General features: G+C 36.1%; 1 protein-coding gene across 2 annotated transcripts in view; it reads left to right on the top strand.

Annotated features, from left to right (window-relative positions):
• The window catches only part of Sec63 (SEC63 homolog, protein translocation regulator), a 79,815-nt gene that overhangs the window by 34,242 nt on the left and 23,186 nt on the right, over positions 1-22,387 (top strand). For both annotated transcript variants that reach the window (XM_057759456.1, XM_057759466.1), the window contains exons 3-13: positions 494-608; positions 2,186-2,298; positions 4,167-4,228; positions 5,653-5,711; positions 7,289-7,339; positions 8,690-8,798; positions 11,205-11,299; positions 11,389-11,521; positions 14,498-14,590; positions 15,694-15,848; positions 17,132-17,279. In XM_057759456.1, coding sequence (XP_057615439.1) covers positions 494-608; positions 2,186-2,298; positions 4,167-4,228; positions 5,653-5,711; positions 7,289-7,339; positions 8,690-8,798; positions 11,205-11,299; positions 11,389-11,521; positions 14,498-14,590; positions 15,694-15,848; positions 17,132-17,279 — 1,133 coding nt within the window. The remainder of the gene's footprint in view (positions 1-493; positions 609-2,185; positions 2,299-4,166; positions 4,229-5,652; positions 5,712-7,288; positions 7,340-8,689; positions 8,799-11,204; positions 11,300-11,388; positions 11,522-14,497; positions 14,591-15,693; positions 15,849-17,131; positions 17,280-22,387) is intronic.

Genomic DNA, 22,387 nt, shown 5'->3' on the forward strand with positions numbered 1-22,387 from the left:
TGTAAAGTGTTTTTTTGTGTGACTCCATGATTTGACTACTTCCCCTAAATTAGTTCTTGCTGATGAACATTAGAATATTTCCAAATTTTACTATTTAAAGAAGGCTATTCATTCATCCTTGTATACCTGGCCAATTTTTTAAAATTCATCTTACTAAATGTATTATTTCTAGGTCAAGAGTAATCTTTTTACATTAAGTGGTTTCTTGGCTGCTTAACACTTACGTATTTTTATCTATTTTAATGGTTCTAGTATTAATTTCTGTATTTAATTCTGCAATTAGTAACTGGAAACATCCATTATTTGGGAGGCACTCCACTAGATTCTAGAGAATTCAAAAGTGAAAAAGACATTATTTTTGTTATAATGGGAATTTACAAATTTGAGTCAGTAGTGTAGCATAGTGGTGTGGAACTACTTTAGATTGTTTTATTTCCTTGCAGAAAGCTGTACAACTGTATTTATTTATATCATTTGTCTTTTTCCTAAACAGGAAAATAGTTCTGCTTGCAGGATGGGCATTGTTCTTATTCCTTGCATACAAAGTTTCCAAAACAGACCGAGAATATCAGGAGTACAATCCTTACGAAGTATTAAATTTGGATCCTGTAAGTAGTATTGTTATGTAACCTCATTAATTTAACAATACCTTAAATACTAAAGGTCTACATTCTAAAACAAATTAGACATTTCCAAAAGAAATCAGACTTGGGTCTGTTGACGTCTTTTTGGTATGATTTGTATTTTTCATTTATGTGTATCTGTGTTGTATGTGTACTCAGGTCAGAAGAGGCTGCTGGATCCCTTGGAGATAACAGGCAGTTTTAAGCTGCCTGATGTGGGTTCTGGGAACTGAACTTGGGATCTCAGGGAGATCAGTACCAGCTTTTATCCAAGCCAGTTATTCAGTATTGCCGGTTAACTTTTTTTTTTTTAAATAAGATCTAATTCATTATCATTTAAATATTTTGTTCAGTTGTTGATTGCTACTAGTAAGTATTAGTTTATAACTGCTAAAATATTAAGATTACTTGATGATAAGTGACTATTTTAAAAACACATTTATGTTGATTGACACATGCAATATCTTAAGTCTAAAGTTGGGGGTACTTGTAAGAAACTGTTGTCATTATCATTGAAATTAGGTAATCCTTGAGTATGTTTTTTGAGATTTTGGTTGAACTTGGTTGATATACCTCTATAGAACACTGGAACTCGAGGTAGTGCAGAGAGATAATAAGGCTGGGAGAACTGGGTCCTATAACAGTTTAGTAGGCAGACCGAGTCTAGTGGTTGTGGTTTTAAACTTTGTCTTCAGTGGATGGCTTGGTTTTGAACTTGATATAGTACAAATTAAGGAGTATGTTCATTTACATCTGCTTTGTAGAAGAAAAGTTTGCATATAATAGAATTTTTATTTGATTGTTTCTTTTTTTAAAACTTTTTTAGATTTTATTCTTAATTGTATATATACATATATGTGTATATATGTATGTATTTGTGTGAGTGTGGGTTTGTCATGAGAATGCAGAAGCCTGCAGAGGGTGCTGGGTTCCCTGAAGCTACCCAGAGTTTGATCATGCTCAGAATTGGACTTGTGCATCCTTTCTAGATAAAGTTCACACTAGAGCAGTATGAACTTTCACCCCTGAGCATCTCTCCAGCCCAGTGTCTGTTTTTTTTCTTATAATAATCATCATGGCCACCAAGAGTATAATAAAAAAGATGTGGGGAAATAAAAATGATCCAAAATATTGGTAAAAGGTGAGACTGAGAATCAATGCCACTTCTTTTTAAAATATTTAGTCTTAAGATACTGACAAGCAGATGAAGTGAGATGTTGCTCAGAGTATAAAGAAAGCAAATCTCTGACTTAACTGCATTCGTTTACTTTTGATCATTTTTTCAATATTTAAAGCCAGTGCACTTTTATTGAAAAGTGGAGTTATATGGTTTCACCATCAGTGACTAGTATGTTGCATGCCATATAGTTAAATGCTTGATAAAAATAATTACTTGAACAAAAGAAGTATATGTATGAGATGAAATTTTGAGAGACAAAATGTATAGGAGAAAATGTTACTTTTTTGTCAGAATATTGAGTAGTTCATGGTTTAAGATAAAATAGGGTTGACTATTTCTTACTGCATTGTGTTCTTATGTATTAACAAAATTTTCCTTTTAGGGAGCAACAGTAGCAGAAATTAAGAAACAATATCGCTTGTTGTCACTTAAATATCATCCAGATAAAGGAGGTGATGAAGTTATGTTCATGAGGATAGCAAAAGCTTATGCAGCGTAAGTATTCTAGGGCTTTTTACACTTTTTAAAGAAATGGGTAAAGATACTTTTTTTTTTTTTTAAGATCGTAGTAAGTAAAATGAATGTCATACACTTTTATTAAATATTTGCCAGGTATATTGAACCCGACATTTATGGACATCCTCAGCAGCTCTAAAGTGGTAGTTTAATTAAAACATAAGTTACTCAGAGTTGGCATTTAAAGAACTGACACCTTTATCAAAGCAACTCTGGGTTTAATCTCTGATTTTTTGTTCTGTTCTGTTGATCTAAATGTCTGTTTTTGTTCCAGCACAATGCTGTCTTTATCACTGTGGCTCTGTAGTGTAGTTTTAGGTTAGAAAATAGGGTGCTTCTGGTTGTGTCCTTTCTGTCTAGGACTGGTTTGGCTATTATGATCCCCAGCATTGTCAGGTTTGTGAAGGAGTTGAGATTTTCATCTAGTGCTTTTTTTGATGTATACTGGGATGTGAAATAAAACCACTTTAATTCTCTGTTTTGAGCTATTGGCCAGGTCAGCACTTACATTTTATTTAGGTGTTGAAAATCATTCTGTCACTTTTAACCTGAAAGCGCTTGTGTAGAAGGTATTTTCCTAGTTCTCCTGGCGGCTTAGAAGAGCCTGTTTTCTACAACAGTGAAGTTTTACAGGTGATGTTTACATCTTGAGAACATAGTGCCACTGTTTTGGAATTAATTACTATATTTTAAATTATTAATGTGCTCATTGGAAAAATTTTAGAAAATAGATTTATGAAATAAATAAAAGTCACTTAAAATCTTATATTCTTAGAAGATGTAGTAAATAGTCTTTGAATTTTATCTGACTTAATTGGCTAAACTTCAGCTGATCAGGAATTCGTATCAAAGTCTAGGAATTAGTAACATACACACACGAGTGTGTATGGATGCTCCAACATTGCAGAAAAACTTTGGGTGACTGTGTAGGCGGCCACCTGTTTTCTGTCTTTTTTGGAAGTCGCTTGCTTGCACTTTCTGCTTACTCAGTCAATATTATTTCCTTCTTGGATCTCTGAGGGAGTTGAAGATTAGATAGATATAGTTGTAGTTTACCAGACACAGAAAGCAAGTTTTGATAGAAAGTAAATTAGGTAAAAGACTTTGGACTCACCAAGATAGGATAGATATGAAATACTTTCTCTGAATTTGTTAAATGCAAATGGACTAGATATTTTTGATGTATTTATTGCCTGTATATATTGTGTATAGTCATTGTACTTATTGTATACAGTTTTCTTATATTAGTTATAGCCTTTTTTATTTTATTTTTTTAGACAAAAAGGGGAAATGTAGTGGCATTTTAACTGTAATTTATAAATAAGGACTGCCTGAAGATCTGAGATTAAAACAGTCCCACTGGTCAGCCGTAGAGCCCAGATTATGGTAACACACACCTTTAATCATTTTATCCATAATGACACACACCTTTAATCCCAGCAGCTACCCTAGTTGCCATAGAAATTGGGTGGTACATGTCTTTCATTCCAGCCCTAGAGAGGAATAAAGGGTGGGGGGCAAGGACAATGATGACAGGACAACAAAGGACAACGGTCAGTCACAGTCTCATTCTGAGATTCCAGAAGGCAGGATCGCCATTTCAGACTGAGGTCAAGGTAAGAACCAGAGACTGATTGTTTTACTTTTCAGATCTTCAGATTGAACCCCAATTTCTGACGGAGTTTTTATTAATCGTGCTTCAGATTCACATACATGTGCACACACAACCCCCCCACGTGTAAAATAAATCTAAAACAAAGATATTAATTGTCTAATGAAGTTCTTACATTTGAATACTTATTTTTGGGGAATGACCTAATTTTGATATCTTGTTTTCTTCATGATAGTTTAACAGATGAAGAGTCTCGGAAAAATTGGGAAGAATTTGGAAATCCAGATGGGCCTCAAGGTGTGGTGAATATAAAAATGTTGATAGTATTGTATATTATGAAAATACTAATTAGAATAAGAGAAATATTGATTTTTTTTAGCACAAGGAGTTAGATGAATAAATTGAACTTCTTTACTTTAAAAATCATTTTGTATATGTATATATATGTTTTGCTTATGTTTATGTTTGTGTACCACATATATGATTGATGCCCAGAGATCGGGAGGGGGGGGGTCAGATTTCTTAGAGCTGGAGTTATGGGGCCATTGTGAACCATCATGTGGGCCTAGGAACTAAACCTGAGTCTTGAAAGAACAACAAGCATTCCTTTTTCTTTTATTTTCAATTTATTTTATGTGTTTTATTGATGTGTATATAAAAGAAGAGGATGTTGGATGCCCTGGAATTGGAGTTATGGATGGTTGTGAGCCACCCTCAGGGTCCTAGGAACTGAACCCAGGTTCCCTGCAAGAGCAACAAATCTCTTAACTGATGAGCTAGCTGGGACAGGAGAGATGGCTCATGTTAAAGGCTAAGCTCATAGCCAGAAAGACAGCAAGTACTCTTAACCACTGAGCAGTCTTTCCAACCTCTCTGTTTACTTTTTTACTTCATTTTTCTTTTTAAAGACTCAGTACCCAACATAATTGGACTTGGTAATTTTTTTCCTCCTTTTTTTTTGGTTGGGGTGACCAGGGTGAAGTGGGGTAGACGTTGGCGGACTGGAAAGTGTGTGTGATTGGGGTACATTGTGTAAAATTCCCAAATAATCAATAAAAATATTATGTTGGAGAAAAAAACCAAATACTTCAGTTCCCAGTACTGTGTTGAGTAGTTCAAAGCTTCCTATATATAATTCTAGCTCCAGAGAGATCTGATCTTGATCTCTGGGGGTTGCTTGTACTCATGGGTATATACCTATTTACAGATACAAACACATACTTATAATTTAAAAATAATAAAAACATTGTTTTCCGTATGCATGGCACCTGCATGTACTCCATATGTAAACATGCATGGATGTGTGCACACCATGAACACATGAAAAATTTTTTCTGTACTAATTTCTTTCATTTTCATAGTGTTTATATGACTTCAAGACATGAAAGAATTTGGGTTTTCTATGAAAATGAAGCTTAAATGTGAAAAGTTTCCCCATTGAAAACTATGAAGTTTCATAAACACACTATTCTGTAATATACATACATATGTTTGTTTATTTTGAGACACATCTCATCCATGCTGACCTTGAACTTTAGTGGTCCTTCTGTCTTGGACTCTCAAAAGCCTGGGTGTATTCTTTTAAGTTTGTATAATGGAAATGTATGTAATATAATCTTGAAGGTGTTTTTTTTGGGAAATGGGGGGAGAACTTAATTTTGAAATAAAAATAAATAAAATTGAAAGTAGAGCCTTTTGAAAAATGATTTATTTTATTTCAGCTACAAGCTTTGGAATTGCCTTACCAGCTTGGATAGTTGACCAGAAAAATTCAATTCTGGTGAGTGCATTTAAATAAAGCCTACTCTGATGTTCTTGATATATTTTTGTTATATACTGTATTAGGGCGTAATATAATGAAAGCGTTTACAAAGATCACATGCTGTTTAATTGTTACTGTGTTTTGAAAGCTACATAACGAGAAAGAATTGGTTCTCATATGACACTGCAGGTTTAGGACAATATTCTCTTGTTTGTTTGTTTGCTTGTTTTTGTTTGTTTTTTTCTGAGACAAGATTTTTCTCTATGTATCCCTGGCTGTTTTGGAACTCACTCTGTAGACCAGACTGACCTTGAATTCACAGAGATCTGCCTGCCTCTGCCCCTGCTGGAATTAAAGGACTGTGCCACCATTGCCTAGCAACAGTATATCCTAAATGTAATTTTAAAACGTTTAAATTTTACTATTTTATTTTGAAAGTATTTTTGGGTAGTGTCCTAATTTTGCTTGAGAACTGTTAGGTTTTATGGTACCCATATCTAAGGTGATTTCATAATTTAACATATTCATTTCATCTTTACTCAGACTAAGCTACTTTATGTTAAATTGAAACATACCTATTCCATACTAGGAAGGAGTGGACGTCAGACGTACTTCCATCACTGATAGTTGCTGCAGCCCTAAGACATCAGGAATTGGCCTAATATATTATTTAAAGATTGATGATTTATTACTTGAGGTTTTTATGAAAATAATTATCTAGGAACTGTTTTATTTTAATTTTTAGTTTGTTTTTTTTCTTATTAGTTTTAAATCTTCCTTTCTCTGTGTGTGCATGTGCGTGCGTGGGGTGGGGGGATTGCCCAGGCCACAGCATGTGTGGAGGTCAGAGGATAATTTCCTGGAGTTGGTTATATCCTACCATGTAGTCTTGGAGCTGGAAGTCAGGTAGTTAGGCTTAATAGCAAACACTTTTACCCACTAAGCTGTCTTGCTGGTCTGAGGAGCCTTTTTTTAAACCTTAAAAGCAAGCTATAGTTTGTTTTGAAAATGATTATTTTGTGACATTAAAATTGGCAATTTTCTATACTTAACTGCTTGTAAGTGCATCTATCATATTTAGGGTTACTGTGGGAATAAGAGAAAAGGGAAAGATAGCTGACAGATTTCAGATGAAGTTGTAGGTGAAAATTCAATAGTTACTATCAAATAAAAATAATGAAATGGCACATTTGCAGTTAGGCACTGGACTTAGTTTGTAAGGGCTTTTAATTTATTTCACAGCACTACTTGTAAGAGGTGAATATAGATGGTGCTTGACTGAAAGGGAGACAAATTTATAAAACATTCACAGTTATCTATGTTAGATCAGTACATAGAAAATTACAAGGTGATTTGCATAGCAGCCAAAAGTTCTAGAGTTTGAATATAGTAACACTGTTAACCTGTATGACCTAAGACAAGCTCTGCAATCTGTTTGTACTTCAGCTACACTGTCCTCAAAACCCCGAAAAGGTAGTACCTTCATTATATAGGACCAAATGGCAGAGTGCTTTTAATAGTGGGTTCTCTTTGTAAGTCTGAATGTTGTATTAACTTACCAGGTCAAGGCACAGCTGTTTTCTCTTAAATTCTAGGTTTTACTTGTGTATGGATTGGCATTTATGGTTATCCTTCCTGTTGTGGTGGTAAGTTCTACCACTTTTTATTAATTTTTTGGGGGGTGGTTGCTCCATAAGATTTTGATTCTTTTTTTTTTTTTTTTTTTTTTTTTTTTTGGTTTTTCGAGACAGGGTTTCTCTGTGGCTTTGGAGCCTGTCCTGGAACTAGCTCTGTAGACCAGGCTGGTCTCGAACTCACAGAGATTCACCTGCCTCTGCCTCCCGAGTGCTGGGATTAAAGGCGTGCGCCACCACCGCCCGGCAAGATTTTGATTCTTAAAATTTAATCAGTGCAACCTCTTGTTTTAAAAGATATTATTGTTATTGTTTGAAATAGAGTCTTACTACTTAACTCTAGCTGGCTTGGAACTTGATAGTCCAGGTTGGCCTTAAGCTTGTCTACTCTTGTTCCGATTACTGGGACTAAAGGCACCGCCACACCCAGCCTATTTTAATTTTAATTGTATGTATGTGTGTGTAGGGTATATGCACATGAGCATATGTATCCATGTCCAGAAGAGAGTATTGGATCCCCTGGAGCTGGAGTGGTTATGAGCTCGTTGATATGGGTGATGGGATCAGAACGTGGGTTCTCTATAAGAGCAGTACATGGTCTTAACCACTAAGACATATCCCCAACCCCCAGCCGCCACATTTTAAAAAATAACTGTGTAGTACTATATTGCAGAGCTACCAAAAAGTTTATAGTTTTCATCGATCATTTCTTTGTGTTCTTTTTGATCCTGGAGTTTGTGTGGCTCCATGAGTCCTGTTATACATCTGTCTTGACCTCTTCATAGGATTGTTGTGTAAGATTCAATATCATGAGACTATGAACAAAAATATGTCAGCTATAAAATGGTTTCTGCTAGGCAGTGGTGGCGCACATCTTTAATCCCAGCATTTGGGAAGCAGAGTTAGGTGAATCTCTGTGAGTTTGAGGCCAGTCTGGTCTACAAGAGCTAGTTCCAGGACAGACTCCAAAAAAACTAGAGAAACCCTGCCCCAAAAAACTAACTAAATAAATAAAATTTTAAAAATGGTTTCTACTCTTATCAAGTCTTTATTAGAAAATTTTGTATTAGAAACCACTTTATTTGCTTATAGCAATGGGTGGTTATATTCTTGTTTTATCTATTAAACAGTTTTCAGCCTAAAACCTAAAGCATTTTAATCATGCCTGAGGATTTGTGTTGGTGTTTAGAGGTACCTGTCAATGTATTTGTTGAGTAAATTATTTGAAATATGGAACACACTCAAGCACTTCAATGCTCTTAGTAAATTTTTGGAAAATTCACAAAAAACATCGTGCTGCCTCAAGCTTAACAGTTATCATTTTTCATGCTTTGTATCTTGTTCAATTTTATTTGTGTTTAGGGCTCTTGGTGGTATCGGTCAATACGATATAGTGGAGACCAGATTCTAATACGTACAACTCAGATTTATACATACTTTGTTTATAAAACTCGAAATATGGATATGAAACGTAAGTAAACCTAAATAACTGCTGTTTTTTGTATTGCTTTCTGAGTCATTTATATGCTGATATATATTTCTTTTCGTTATAGTAGATTCTATTTCTATTATAGTAGATTCTATTCATCAGATTGAATCAGACTAGGAGGACCATTGCTGACTGGCTGGCTCCCTCTCAGTCTGACATTCAGTGACTGTTTTTATACAGCCTAGGCCCACCTGCCTAGGAGTGGTACCTCCTCCATCAGTCTAAAGAAAATGCCTCCACAGACATACCCACAGGCCAGTCTGATCTAGGCGTTTCCTCAGTGAAGGTTCTCTCTTCCCAGATGACTAATTTATGTTGTTAATGAAAGTGTATAAAATTATCAAGTTTCTATATAGCAAAGCAATAGTTAAATGAGTAAGGAATTGGCCTACAAGTTGGAGAAAATCACAACTGAGAGATGGTGAATTTCTAGAACACATAAAGAGTTAAAAGACCTCTTGTGATTGTATACGCCTGTAATCCCAGTACTCAAAGAGGCAGAGGTAGGAGGATTGCCACAACTTTGATATCAGCCTGATTTACATAGTCAGGCCAGCCAGGGATTCAGTATTTCAAAAGGAAGAAAGATTCTATCTTACTCTAGTCAGACTTGCTGATATTAAGAAAATAAAAGCTGGCAAGGATGTAGTTGCTGGTGAGAATGTAAGTTAGTTCAGCCACTATACATGAAAGTTTCTCAAAAATCTTTAGAGTTATCATATAATAAACTATACCACTTCTGGGAATACACCAAAAGGAAACTAAGTCTGATACCTCCACATCTGTGTTTACTGTGGTATTGTACACAATAGCCAAGCTGTGGAATATGCATAGGTGTCAACAGTAAATTGATAAGGAAGATAATATATATATATAGCAACCATCTTTTTTTTTTTTTTTTTTTAACTCAGCTTCAAGGAAGAACAAACTTAGGAAAGCTTCAGGAAAATTGATTAACCAGTAGATATCTATTATGTGAAAAAAATGAGACTTAAACATTGCATGATTTCTCTCAAGTAGCTCTTAGGTTTTTAATGTATACACACACCCAGATATATACATGTATGCCATGAAAGTTGAAGCAAGACTGTCTGGGAAAAGGAAGAGTACTAGCTGGAACGGGAGCGGCAGATATGGTCAAAATAGATGATATAGTTGAACAAATGTCTGTGAACCCCTTCACTATGTATAGTGAATATAGGATATAGAAAAGAATGAGTATTGCTTTTTGTTGTGCATACATATTACCCTTATGTTCAATTGAAATATTAGTATAGGATTTTCCTTATAAAAATGGTTCATGTGCTCTGCTTTGCCCGTGGGGTGTTGGTTTCTGAGAGTGTTACTTCGTCTCATATAATTCTGTCACAAAGCATTATTTAACTGGTGAATTTATTTACATTTTCTTCAGCTGTCTTTGGAGCAGTTATTTTTCTTTTCCCAACATAAAAATATTTGAGCCTGGTGTGGTGGTGCATGCTTTTAACCCTAGCATTTGAGAGGTTGGGACAAGTAGATGTTTATGAGTTCCAGGCCAGCCTGGTTTACATATTGAGTTCCAGGCCAAAGTTACATGATGAGACCCTGTCTCAATTTTTTTTTTTTTTTTTGCACAGTAATAGGTCACACGTTTACTGTGCCTGCTGTGTGTTGGACACATCTGAACAAGCTAAAGTACAAGGAGAAATAAGACTATTGCCCTGGTCATTTATCTAGGAAGTTCTAGAATTGTAGTCTCTACTCTTCAGCATCTGTAGCCCCACTTTTTGTTCATCACCTGTATATTTTCTTCTCTATTAAAGGTAGATGATATTCATGGGTAGGATGAAATTGGTGATCATAGTGTCAGTCCTTCTAGAGCTTTTGGGGTGATGATACATGTGGCAGGGAATCATGTGCATTTCCATAAAACTCTCCAAGGTTCCAGAATTTTTGTTTACTCGATATTCAGAGAAGTCATGGAATAAAGAGAATCTCTCACTCTTGGCAGTTCGTTCTTCCCAGCCTTACTTAACTGAAGGGCACTCTTTTACATGCAACATTCTAATGAGGTTCTGATGCTCTCTAGTAGGCTTCTAAGGAACACATGCTTAGTATAGAAACATGCTATTTAAATGACCCTAATTATTCCAGTCCTTTTGTGCCCTTAATCTGATGAACACTTATACTCACTTGGGATACGTAACTATTGTGTACATTTTTAAAAAGTACAGTTTCTTTTGTTTTAGTAGGAGATATTAATTTAGTTGTCAGTAGTGGAAGCCAGGTGACTTTCAGCATTGTGTTGTGCATGGTTAGAAAGGAGTTTTACTGTAGGAGGTATCTCAGAAAGAGAAATTAATAGATAAGCAAATGTCTATTTACCATTATATTTGTTTGTTTTCATAGGTCTCATCATGGTTTTATCTGGAGCATCTGAATTTGATCCTCAATATAATAAAGATGCCACAAGCAGGCCAACAGATAATATTTTAATACCACAGGTTAGGCTTATACATTTCTTGATGAGCAATAAAGTAAAAAAGTGAAAGATTTATGACATGTTTCTGAATATTTATTTTGTTTGCCTTAGCTAATCAGAGAAATTGGCAGCATAAATTTAAAGAAGAATGAGCCTCCACTTACCTGTCCATATAGCCTTAAGGCCAGAGTTCTTTTACTGTCTCATCTTGCTAGAATGAAAATTCCTGAGACCCTGGAAGAAGGTATTTGTAACTCTGATATTTAAAGCGTTTTAATGGGACCAAAGCAACAGATTTAAGTAGTCTTGGTAATTTAGTGTTTACATGATGTTCTTTTTTATTCAAACAAATAGTTGTTTATGTTCCTTTAAAAATGTCTATATGTGCCAGGTGGTGGTAGTGCATGCCTTTAATCCCAGCGCTTGGGAGGCAGAAACAGACAGATCTCTGTGAGTTCGATGCCAGCTTGGTCTGCAGAATGAGTTCCAGGACAGGCTCCAAAGCTACAAAGAAACTCTGTCTCAAAAAACAAACAAAAAAAATCTATATGTATGTAATTACTTTACAAATCATGTGAAAGTCTACATCAGATGCTTTGGCAAATGTCAGAATGTATTATTTCAAGGTCAGAATATTCTGTATGAAAATGTTTAATGCCAGGCGGTGGTGGTGCCCGCCTTTAATCCCAGCACTCGGGAAGCAGAGGCAGGCGGATCTCGGTGAGTTCAAGGCCAGCCTGATCTACAAGAGCTAGTTCTGGGACAGGCACCAAAACTACAGAGAAACCTTGTATTGAAAAAAACCAAACAAACAAAAAACCACAAACAAAAAGAAAAAAAGGAAAAGAAAATGTTTAATAACTGCAGGTTAGTAAAAGCATTTCCTAAATGGCTTTGCTTTTTGAGACAGTCTCAGTTTTGTCCTTCTGGATGTTATTGAGCTTGCTCTGTTGCTCAGGCTGGACTCAAGCTGAAGACCCTTCTTCCTCAGCCTCCTGTGGACTGAGATTATAGATGTGCATCACCATGTCTGGTTCCCAGGGATTTTGAGAAAAGAACCTGAAAGCTTTTTAGAGGAACACAAGTAAATTTACAGCAAATATCTCTAGGCAGAGGTTTCTTGTTTCTGGCCACCCAGACCTGAAATAATCACACAGAAACTATATTAATTATAATACTGTTGTTTGGCTAATAGCATAAGCATATTGCTAGCTAGCTCTTATATCTTAAATTAACTCGTTTCTATCATTTTATATTTTACCACAAGGCTTGTGGTGTGCTGGTAAGGTTCTGGTTGACTGCTTGCTCATGTCTTTCTCTTTCGGGGACTACGTGGCATCTCCCTGACTCTGCCTTCTTTCCTCCTCTATCTGCTTGGCATTCCCACCTTGCTCTATTCTGCTAAGCCAATAGCCGAAACCATTCACCAATAAAAGCAACATATATACAGAAGAACTTCCCACACCAAATATCTGACACTCTTAATCCAACATTATTTCCCCATTTCTCAGTAGTAGCTACAGAGAAGTAGGTTTCATCTTTACCTAAATGTTCGTAAGTGTTTGAAGTATCTATTCTTTAAAACAAAGGCCGTGGGTTGAATTGCAAGTGTTTCCAGAGAGATCATTGATTTGAATATCATCTCCTTTTTAGCTGTAGTATTTCAGATGAAACTCAAAAACTTGTCATCCTAAAAAAAAAAAACATTATTTCTGAATGAAATCTTACCACCCCATCACTGTTCAGCTAATGAATGCAATCCAGGACTCCTGCAAATAAGATAGTTTGGTACTTAGTGCTAGGAAGGATGCTTAGGGTAGAAGGAAGGAATAGTTTAGGCTTTGTCATTGGAGTTTTTTGAAATAAATGACTAGTTTTGTTACTAATGTTCTTTGTATATACATAGGCATATTCATTTTTGCTAGTCATTTCTCACACACAGGGGACTTGCTTTTTAGGTTGAGTACCAAATCTAATGGACTTTATTTTAAAAGTTAATTTTATCTGTCTTCATGTATATCCTGGTACCACAGAGGCATGAAGATGACATTGGATTCCTTGGAACTGCAGTTGCAAGTGGTTATGAGCCACTGTGTGTGTGTGTGTGTTGGGAGTTGACTTCAAGTCATCTGGAAGAGTAGCCAGTGCTCTTAACTGTTGAGATGTCTCTCCAGCCCCTCAAATGGATAATAGTAATAATAGTAATAATAATAGCATTTATTTATCTGTATTGTTGGTATTTGAACTTGGGACCTGACATTTGCTATGCATATACTCTGTCATCTAGCTACACTCCCACTGTTAAAATTTTTTTTTAATATATTTTTTATTTTGATGTGCATGGGTATTTTGCCTGCAGTGGTGTCGTGTAGCATATGTGTTCAGTGTCTGAGGAAGCCAGAAGAGGGTATTAGGTCCCTTGGGACTGTAGTAACAGACTTTTGTCAGTCACCATGTTGGTGCTAGGATTTGACCTGTCCTCTAGAAGAGCAACCAATGCTTTTAACCACTGAACCATCTTGCCACCCCATTGTTTTTGCTTCTTTGTTTCTGGAAATTGGACTCAGTGGTCAGACTTGCACCACAAGTGCATTTACAAACTTAGTCTTCCCCTTTCCTTAATTAACTTCCTCCTGCTCCTCTTTTTCTGTATTTAGTTAATTTTATTCTCATTCATGGTCTTTGTATTAACCCACAGTTATAGAAACTTAACAGCATAAGCAGAGTATTCTCAAAGATAGCAAGATAACTGAATTTTTGATTAGGATTGTTTTAAAGAAAATGAGGAATGGCTATAATAAGTATATAATTACACAATTATGTTAAAATTTGACTTTTCTACATCTTTTTTTTTTTTTTTTTTTTTTGGTTTTTCGAGACAGGGTTTCTCTGTAACTTTGGAGCCTGTCCTGGAACTCCCTTTGTAGACCAGGCTGGCCTCGAACTCAGAGATCCGCCTGCCTCTGCCTCCCGAGTGCTGGGATTAAAGGCGTGCGCCACCACCGCCCGGCTCTACATCTTGTATTAGTAATGACATCTACTTTTTTGCAGTGATGTTGAGGAGAAACATTGATTTGAACATTAAAATTCTGAGACTATGTGAAATACTTAAGGGCCAGGACAATTTGTGTTAGCTTGGCCTTCAAATGGGAGAGGTGTTTTCAATGTAAGATTAGAATGGTTTATTTCAGGGTTGGTTTTGTTTTATTTTATTTTTCAGATCAACAGTTCATGCTGAAAAAATGTCCTGCTCTGCTTCAAGAAATGGTTAATGTAATCTGCCAGCTAATAATAATGGCCAGGAGCCGTGAAGGTGAGGAGGAAATATAATTAATTTGGACATTTTCCTATAAGCATTTGCTCAGTATATTTCACAGTTTAAAGATTCATGAGTATTTAATTTCAATTCTGTATACTGGGTCAATCAGGTTTCTCAGATTTGTTAATGATATTTTTCATTCTTTTCATTGTTTTATTTTTTAGTGATTTGAATTTTTTCTTTCCTCTGAATAGTTTTTAGTTATTTTGTATTTTAACAGTGAGTTTGAAATAATTATTTAATTGGCATGATGTGTAATTGTGTGTGTGTGTGTGTGTATGTGTGTATAAAAAGAAAAGGAATTTTTGGCTTTTAGAGGATGCTAAAAAGAAGGAGACTTTATAGTTTGTTGTTGTGGGTGATTTTAGTGCTTGGCAATGTTACAGTACATTGGGAATATTGAAAATATCTCCTTATTTATTTACTGTTGTTGGAGTTTGTAAATACAAAGAATTTCAGCAAAACATGCATTACACCTGTAATCTAAGCACTTGTTAGTCTGAGGCAAAGGTCTAGTTTGAGGCCATTTTGGGCTTCATAGGGAGAGCTTGCTGCCTTCAAAATGCAAAAATAAAAATACATTTTAAAAACATAAAATACTTAGTTACTCTTTTATTTTTGAGATAGGTTCTTGCTTTGTAGCCAAATCTGCCTTAGCGTCTTAAGCAATAAGGTTACCACTATTCCCCACTGTGCCAAGCTGAGGATGCTTGGGGATTTGTGTGTTTGTGGCAGCATCTTACTGCATTGCCTATGCTGGCCTTGAAAGCCTCCTTGGCCCCATGAGTGCTGAGATTGCCACCCAGGTGCTGGGATTACAGGTGATTTCCATCACATCATGGTACTACTGATAGTGCCTGATAGTTTACCATTATTGGAGTTGATACAGAGACTTTTGTTAAATCAATGGTTGTTGCTGAGTAATACACACTTGACCAAGTTTATGTATTTTTTAACATGTTTCTGTAATTTTTAAAGGAAAACTCAATATCTTGATCTTGAATTTTAGGTGTTGAATGTTAGTGTGATTTTATTCCTTTTAATGAACATCTAAGAAGTACAGCCCTTTTGTTTCTTTTTTTCCTATTCTTTCTAAGAAAGGGAGTTTCGTGCTCCAACTTTGGCATCCTTAGAAAACTGTATGAAGCTTTCACAGATGGCTGTCCAAGGCCTCCAGCAGTTTAAGTCTCCCCTTCTGCAGCTCCCTCATATCGAGGAGGACAACCTTAGGAGAGTTTCGAACCATAAAAAGGTTTGTTGACTGCTTTCTAACCAGAGTTTAGCAACTTGTTATTTCACAAGGTAACGTAAATAAAGTTTTCCAGACTTGGTTACTGTGGATTTCTTAGATTTATAATATCTTTTGTTAATATTTCTTAATTAAGTAGTTTTATAATAATTTACTACTACAGAATTACTATTTTGGGTTGAGTGAAATTTAGCAATTAATATTTTATTTTTACATTGCAAAAATGTATGTACCAAGTAAGAGTACATCATATACTTTTGATTTTGATTTTGGCTTAAAGGTTGGGCAGTTGTTATAGTTGAGTATGAACAAAAATAAAAAATGAAGCATTCATTAAAATAATGTTGGTGGACTGGTGATGAAACTCAGGGTAAGAGTGCTTGCTTGGTATGCACAAGACCCTGCGTTCAGTACCAGTTAATTACATACATGGGGAAGGGGGAGGGGAGGGAGGATATACTGGTTAAGTAAAGATAATTTCTTTTTTAGAAAATACTGTAGATGCAAATATCTCAAACCTATATAGAAATTTAAAAAGTTTGGAAAGTATAAGAAACTGAAATTATAATTCTGACTTTTGGGTGTGGTAGGGAGCCCCATGTACCCAGCACTTTGGGAAACTGAGGCAGGAGGACGGTGATAAATTTGAGGCCTAGGCTAAGTAGTGAACATGAGGCCAGCGTTGGCCACACAGTGAGACCCTGTTTTAAGAAAAGAAAATGAAAAAAGTTACTTGGTATATATTAGAAGTGAATAGAAGATAGGCTTTGGATTTGGTGGTATTTAGAGTAGTAACAATATAAGAAACCTCTATCCAAGTCCTTTAATCATATTGCCATTATAGATTTCATCAGTGTTAACCAGATTCCTAGAGTTGAAATTCTACCTACCTCATGATTTAATCTCTGTGAAAATAAAAGTTAAATATCTAGTACTTAAATTTCAATTAATTTAAATTCATTTAACTTACTGCATAATGAAACCTTTAGAGGCCACTTGTACTTGGAAGTTTTTTATTCTTAATACTGAAAATGATAAATTTAGGACAGTAGTTCTTGCTTGAGTCAATATTCTTTATGACCATTTTTTATTTTTGTACTCCTTACGTTTTTCTGATTTTTTTTTAAAAATAAGCCTGTAATGAATTTATAGCAAACAACTTTAGTTTTAGTGGTCTTGGTTTGAAATGTCCATACTGTTAACTTTTTTCTGAAGTTGGTGGATTTTATTTTGGTTAGCATGCCACTAGTTTTCATTTTATGAAAAATTTTATTTATTTTTTTTAGTACAAAATTAAAACTATCCAGGATTTGGTCAGTTTAAAAGAATCAGATCGTCATAGTCTACTGCACTTCCTTGAAGATGACAAATATGAAGAGGTCATGGCAGTCCTTGGGAGTTTTCCATATGTGACCATGGACATAAAGTCACAGGGTACGTGGGAGCTGTCCTTGTTGCACGTTGCATAATTTGGTCTCATTTATTAGACGCAAATTCTTTCTTTTCTTTCCTTCCTTCCTTCATCTCATTATATTGTCCTGTCTAGCCTGCATTTACTATGTAGTCCAGTCTTCTTCAAACTTGGAAAAATCTTGTTTCTGGTCTGTAGGTGCTGATATTAAAATAATATTTTTGGTTGTTTTTTACTCTTTGCTCTTTGAGGGGCCCACCACCCAGCTCCCAAATAAATATATGCAGAGAGCTTTATTCTTACTTATAAGTGCCCAGCCTTAACTTGACTTATTTCTTGCCAGTTTTTCTTAAATTATCCTGTCTACCTTTTGCCTCTGGGCTTTTATGTTTATCTTATGAACCTTTCTTCTTACTCTGTAGCTTGCTGTGAAGCTGGGTGGCTGACCCCTGCAGTCCTCCTCCTTCTCTTCTCCTAGATCTCCTCTTCCCAGATTTCTCCTCTTTATTCTCTCTGCCTGGCAGCCCTACCTATCTTTTCTTCTGCCTCACTATTGGCCTTTCAGCTCTTTATTAGGCCAATCAGGTGTTTTAGACAGGCAAAGAAAGTAACACAGTTTCACAGAGTTAAACAAATGCAAGATAAAAGAATACAACACATCTTTGCATCATTAAACAAATGTTCTACAGCATAAACAAGTGTAACACATCTTAAAATAATATTCTCCATACTACAGTCATTGACCACTGTATCTGTCTTTAAAATACTTTAATAATGTCATTTGTAATTAGATTTTGCAGAGTTGTGGTTTTCTTGTCAAAACCCTCCTTTTATGTTTGTTACAGTTGTCCTAAGTACAAGGAGACTATTTTATAGTTGAATGTTCTGGTTTTCTTTTTGTGTTAACAATCACCTATAATTGGAAATTAGTTCTGAGTGAGTATATGGAAGATTTAACCTTAGTTGAATTCTTCACACACGGAGCTGGGCAGGCAGGCATTCATGTTCAGGGTGTAGAATGCACCCTCTTCCTGTGGTTCTTGCTTTATTGCTCTTATTATGTCATAGGCTGCCATTCCTGTCTTTTTTTTTTCAAAAGTTTATTCTTATGTTCATTAGTGTTTTGCCTGCATGTATGTCTGTGCAGGTGTCAGATCCCCTGAAATAGGAGTTACAGACAGGTGTAAACTGCCATGTGGGTGCTGGGAATTGAACCTGGGTCCCCCGGAAGAGCAGCAAGTGCTCTTAACTGCTGAATCATCTTTCCAGTCCGTGCCATTCCTGTCTTAACCCTGGCAGTGCTATGCAGTCTTTTTATAAGTTGATGTACTTAAAATACTGATAGTAACCATATGCCTTCGGAGCTGAAATCCTGCATTAGGATCTATTGGCAGCTATTCCACGAGCCTCTTCTTCCTTAGTTCTTTTTCAGTGTAGTCCTTGATTGCTTAAGATTCTAAAGAATGGAAGAAGTGTCCAAGTATGATGAAAGGAGAAGGTATTTTGAATACATAGTTTAAAGAAATAGTTATTTAGAGCTGGGATTAACATTTATCTATAGTAAGCTTTGAAAATTACTGTGCCTATATTTCATGTGTTCTTTCATCTCTGTCTTTATATTTGTTTTAAGTAAAACACTTTCTATCTACATAATTGCCCTGTCACCATTTTAATAGCCGAGTAGTATTTTGAACACAGAATTACAAATTATTGGTTTATTTTGTGTTTGTCATATAGTTCTGAGTGTAACATTCACCAATTCACTGTTGAGAGAACATTTTTTGTAGGTACCAAGAATGCAGGACCATGTTAGGAATAGTTTCTGTCTTTAAAGGGTTCATCATCTAGTTGAGCATAGGATTAAAAACAACATAACGGATGCTTAATGTTACATGATGACAGTCATTTTACCTTATATTCACGTAGACAGCATTGAGTGCTGCGTACTTTGACTGGCATCTGGAGAACTATGCTTAAGGCACTTTACTTACTGAATTTGTATTCTAATATAGATAAGAAGTAAATGATTGCCGGGCGGTGGTGGCGCACGCCTTTAATCCCAGCACTTGGGAGGCAGAGGCAGGCGGATCTCTGTGAGTTCGAGACCAGCCTGGTCTACAGAACTAGTTCCAGGACAGGCTCCAAAAAACCACAGAGAAACCCTGTCTCGAAAAACCAAAAAAAAAAAAAAAAAAAAAAAAAGAAGTAAATGATTTCCTGAATCATTCTAGGGGCACAGTTTGTCTAGTGTGTAGGACATTTACAAAGTATTTACATATAGTAAATACAGACAGTAAATACTTTGGATAGCTCTTTCTGGGATTTGGGAGTTTTCTTTTAAGATTGGTGAGTTTTTAGACTTTAAAATCACTAATCTAAATGCTGCATTTAGGGACTGGAGAGATGCCTCAGAGGTTAAGAGCACCTGCTGTGCCAGGTAGTGGTGGTGCACACCTTTAATACCAGCACACAGGAGGCAGAGGCAGGCGGATCTCTGAGTTCGAGACTAGCCTTGTCTACAGAGCAAGTTTCAGTATAGCCACGGCTACACAGAGAAACCCTGTCTCAAAACAACAACAACAAAATACCTCAAAACAAAAACAAACAAACAAAAACCCAAAACAAAAAACAGTTGCTACTTTTGCAAAGGACTTCGGTGTGATTCACTTGGTGTGATTCACTTGGTGTGATTCACTTGGTAGTTCACACCCACCTATAACTCCTTGAACACCATCCACACATGTACGCATGCGTACCTGCAGGCACTCACACATACATACAAAATAAAAATAAGTCTTTAAAAACTACATTTAGGGTTTTAGTTTTTTAACCAAATCCAGTTTGGGACTTAAGAAATAATCTTCATTATAATCAATTATTGTAAAACATGTATGCTTAGAACAAATGAAGAGATTTGTTTTTGAAGTAAGTATAGTTTTTTTTTAAAAAAACTCTTTATATATTTTGGGGGACCTGCCACCTAGCTCCCAAATAAATACACGGAGACTTATTTTTACTTATGAATGCCCATTAGCTTGGCTTGTTTCTAACCAGCTTTACTTACTTAAATTATTCGTCTACCTTTTGCCTTTTTTTTTTATATCTCTTTCTTTTCTTCTTACTCTGTAGCTGGCTGTGTGGCTGGCCCCCGGCATCCTCCTCTCTTCTTCCTTTTCTCACTTCTCTTCTCTCTCCTTCCCAGTTTATTCCTTGCCTGGCAACCCTGCCTATCCCTTTCCTTCCTAGCTATTAACCATTCAGTTCTTTATTAGACCAATCAGGTGTTTTAGGCAGGCACAATAACACAGCTTTACAGAATAAAAGAGTGCAACACATCTTTGCATTATTAAACAAATATTCCACAGCATAAAAGAATCTAAGACATCTTAAGCTAATATCCAACAACAAATGAGAGTTCATTTTACTGTGTTATTTGTGTATATCATAGGAGTCACATAGTTTAAGGAAAAGTAGAGATGTTAAGACCAGTGTTCAACATGGTGGTGGAGATAATTGCTTTCCCTTTATCACTAGAGGCTATGTAGCATTTCATGGCAGGCTTTCCCCCACCCCACTTTAAAACACTAAATACTTGTATACACTGATGCAGTAGATGTCACAGGTACCACAGAGTGAAAAATGTGGATGCACATGTGGCCCAGCTTTGAGTTCTGATAACAGAGGCTTCTAGGATAAAGACAGGATAGTGTGCCCTTTCTTATAACTAGTAGTGGAATTGGCAGTTTTAAGTTGTTGGAGACTACTGTTTTTCATATGTTGGTGTATAATAAAGGCTGTAACAGCGTGCTGACTAAATCAGTGTTCTGTAAGCCAAGCACAAACTTAGAAAATAGTAAACCAAAAATTATCAGTGAAGAAATTTTTTATCTATAGAAAAATGAATTAATGTCATTGGAGTAAAAGGTATGAAAAGTATTTATCTCTCCCATTGCTTTGACACAGTACCTTGCAAGCGTTGAAGGGAAAGTGGTTTATATTGGCTCACGGTTTGAGAGGTCTAGTCAGTCCATTGTGCTGGAGTCTTAGTGACACATTGCATCTGCAGTCAGGAAGCAGAGAGATGAGTGTTGCCACTCAGCTGCCGTTTTCCTTTGTCAGTTCAGGCCATTACCCTGGCCCACAGGACCACTCCTGCCCACATTTAGGGTAGATCTTCCCCCCTCAGTTAACCCCATCCAGAAACTCCTGCAGACATGTTCAGAGTCTTGTCTCTTGTCAAATTGTTGCTGGAGTGTTCCAGAGGTTTTTTGTTTATTATGTTGTGTGGTTTATGGGGCTGTATGGTAAAATTAGATAATTATACATACTACTGTGTTTAGTACTATCTATTACAAAAGAAATATTCTTTTATTCTCTCTTTTGTTTTTTATTTGGTAGCTGGTTTTAAGAAAGGATCTCATTTTGTAGTTCATGGTAGCCCTAAACTCTCAGCAATCTTTCTGCCTCAATCTCTTACACTCTGGGGTTTACAGGACTGATCACCATATGGCCTACCAAGGAAAATTTCCCCTAAATTTCTATTTTTAAATAATTTCAAATTTAGAGGTACATTACAAAAATAAGTGTTTCCATTGCCCCCTTTCCACAATAGTCTTACTGTATATTATATATTTTGTATTTAATAAATTATGTATAGCCATTGACAATTGCATTTATTAATTTTAATAACTATTATAAAGCTGCGGTGTTATTGGCAGCAGTATTTTTGTGTGTAGAGGTGTGTATGTGTGTGTGTCTGCATATGCGTGTGTGAGCACGAGCATGTGTTGCATGCATGAACCAGAAATTAGACTTTTTGGCTAGACTGGGCAACCAGCTAGCTCTTAGATTCCACTGGTTTTTACCCACCCACCCCTACCCCATCCCCCTGCCCCATGCTGGGTTTACAGGTACTTTACATGCCTGGCTTTTCATGTGGTTGCCCTGTACCATCTTTTCTGCTCTTTTAGTTATTTTTCTATTGCTGTGAAGAGACCATGACCAAGGCAACTTAAAAAAGAAAGCATTTAATTGGGACTTATTTAGTTACAGTGGTGAGTCCATGACCATCTCGGGAGGGAGCCTGACAGCAGGCAGGCAGGTATGGCACTGGAGCAGCATTTCAGTGCTT

The sequence above is a fragment of the Chionomys nivalis genome, chromosome 2 (assembly GCF_950005125.1).
Source record: "Chionomys nivalis chromosome 2, mChiNiv1.1, whole genome shotgun sequence".
Classification (NCBI taxonomy): Eukaryota; Metazoa; Chordata; class Mammalia; order Rodentia; family Cricetidae; genus Chionomys; species Chionomys nivalis.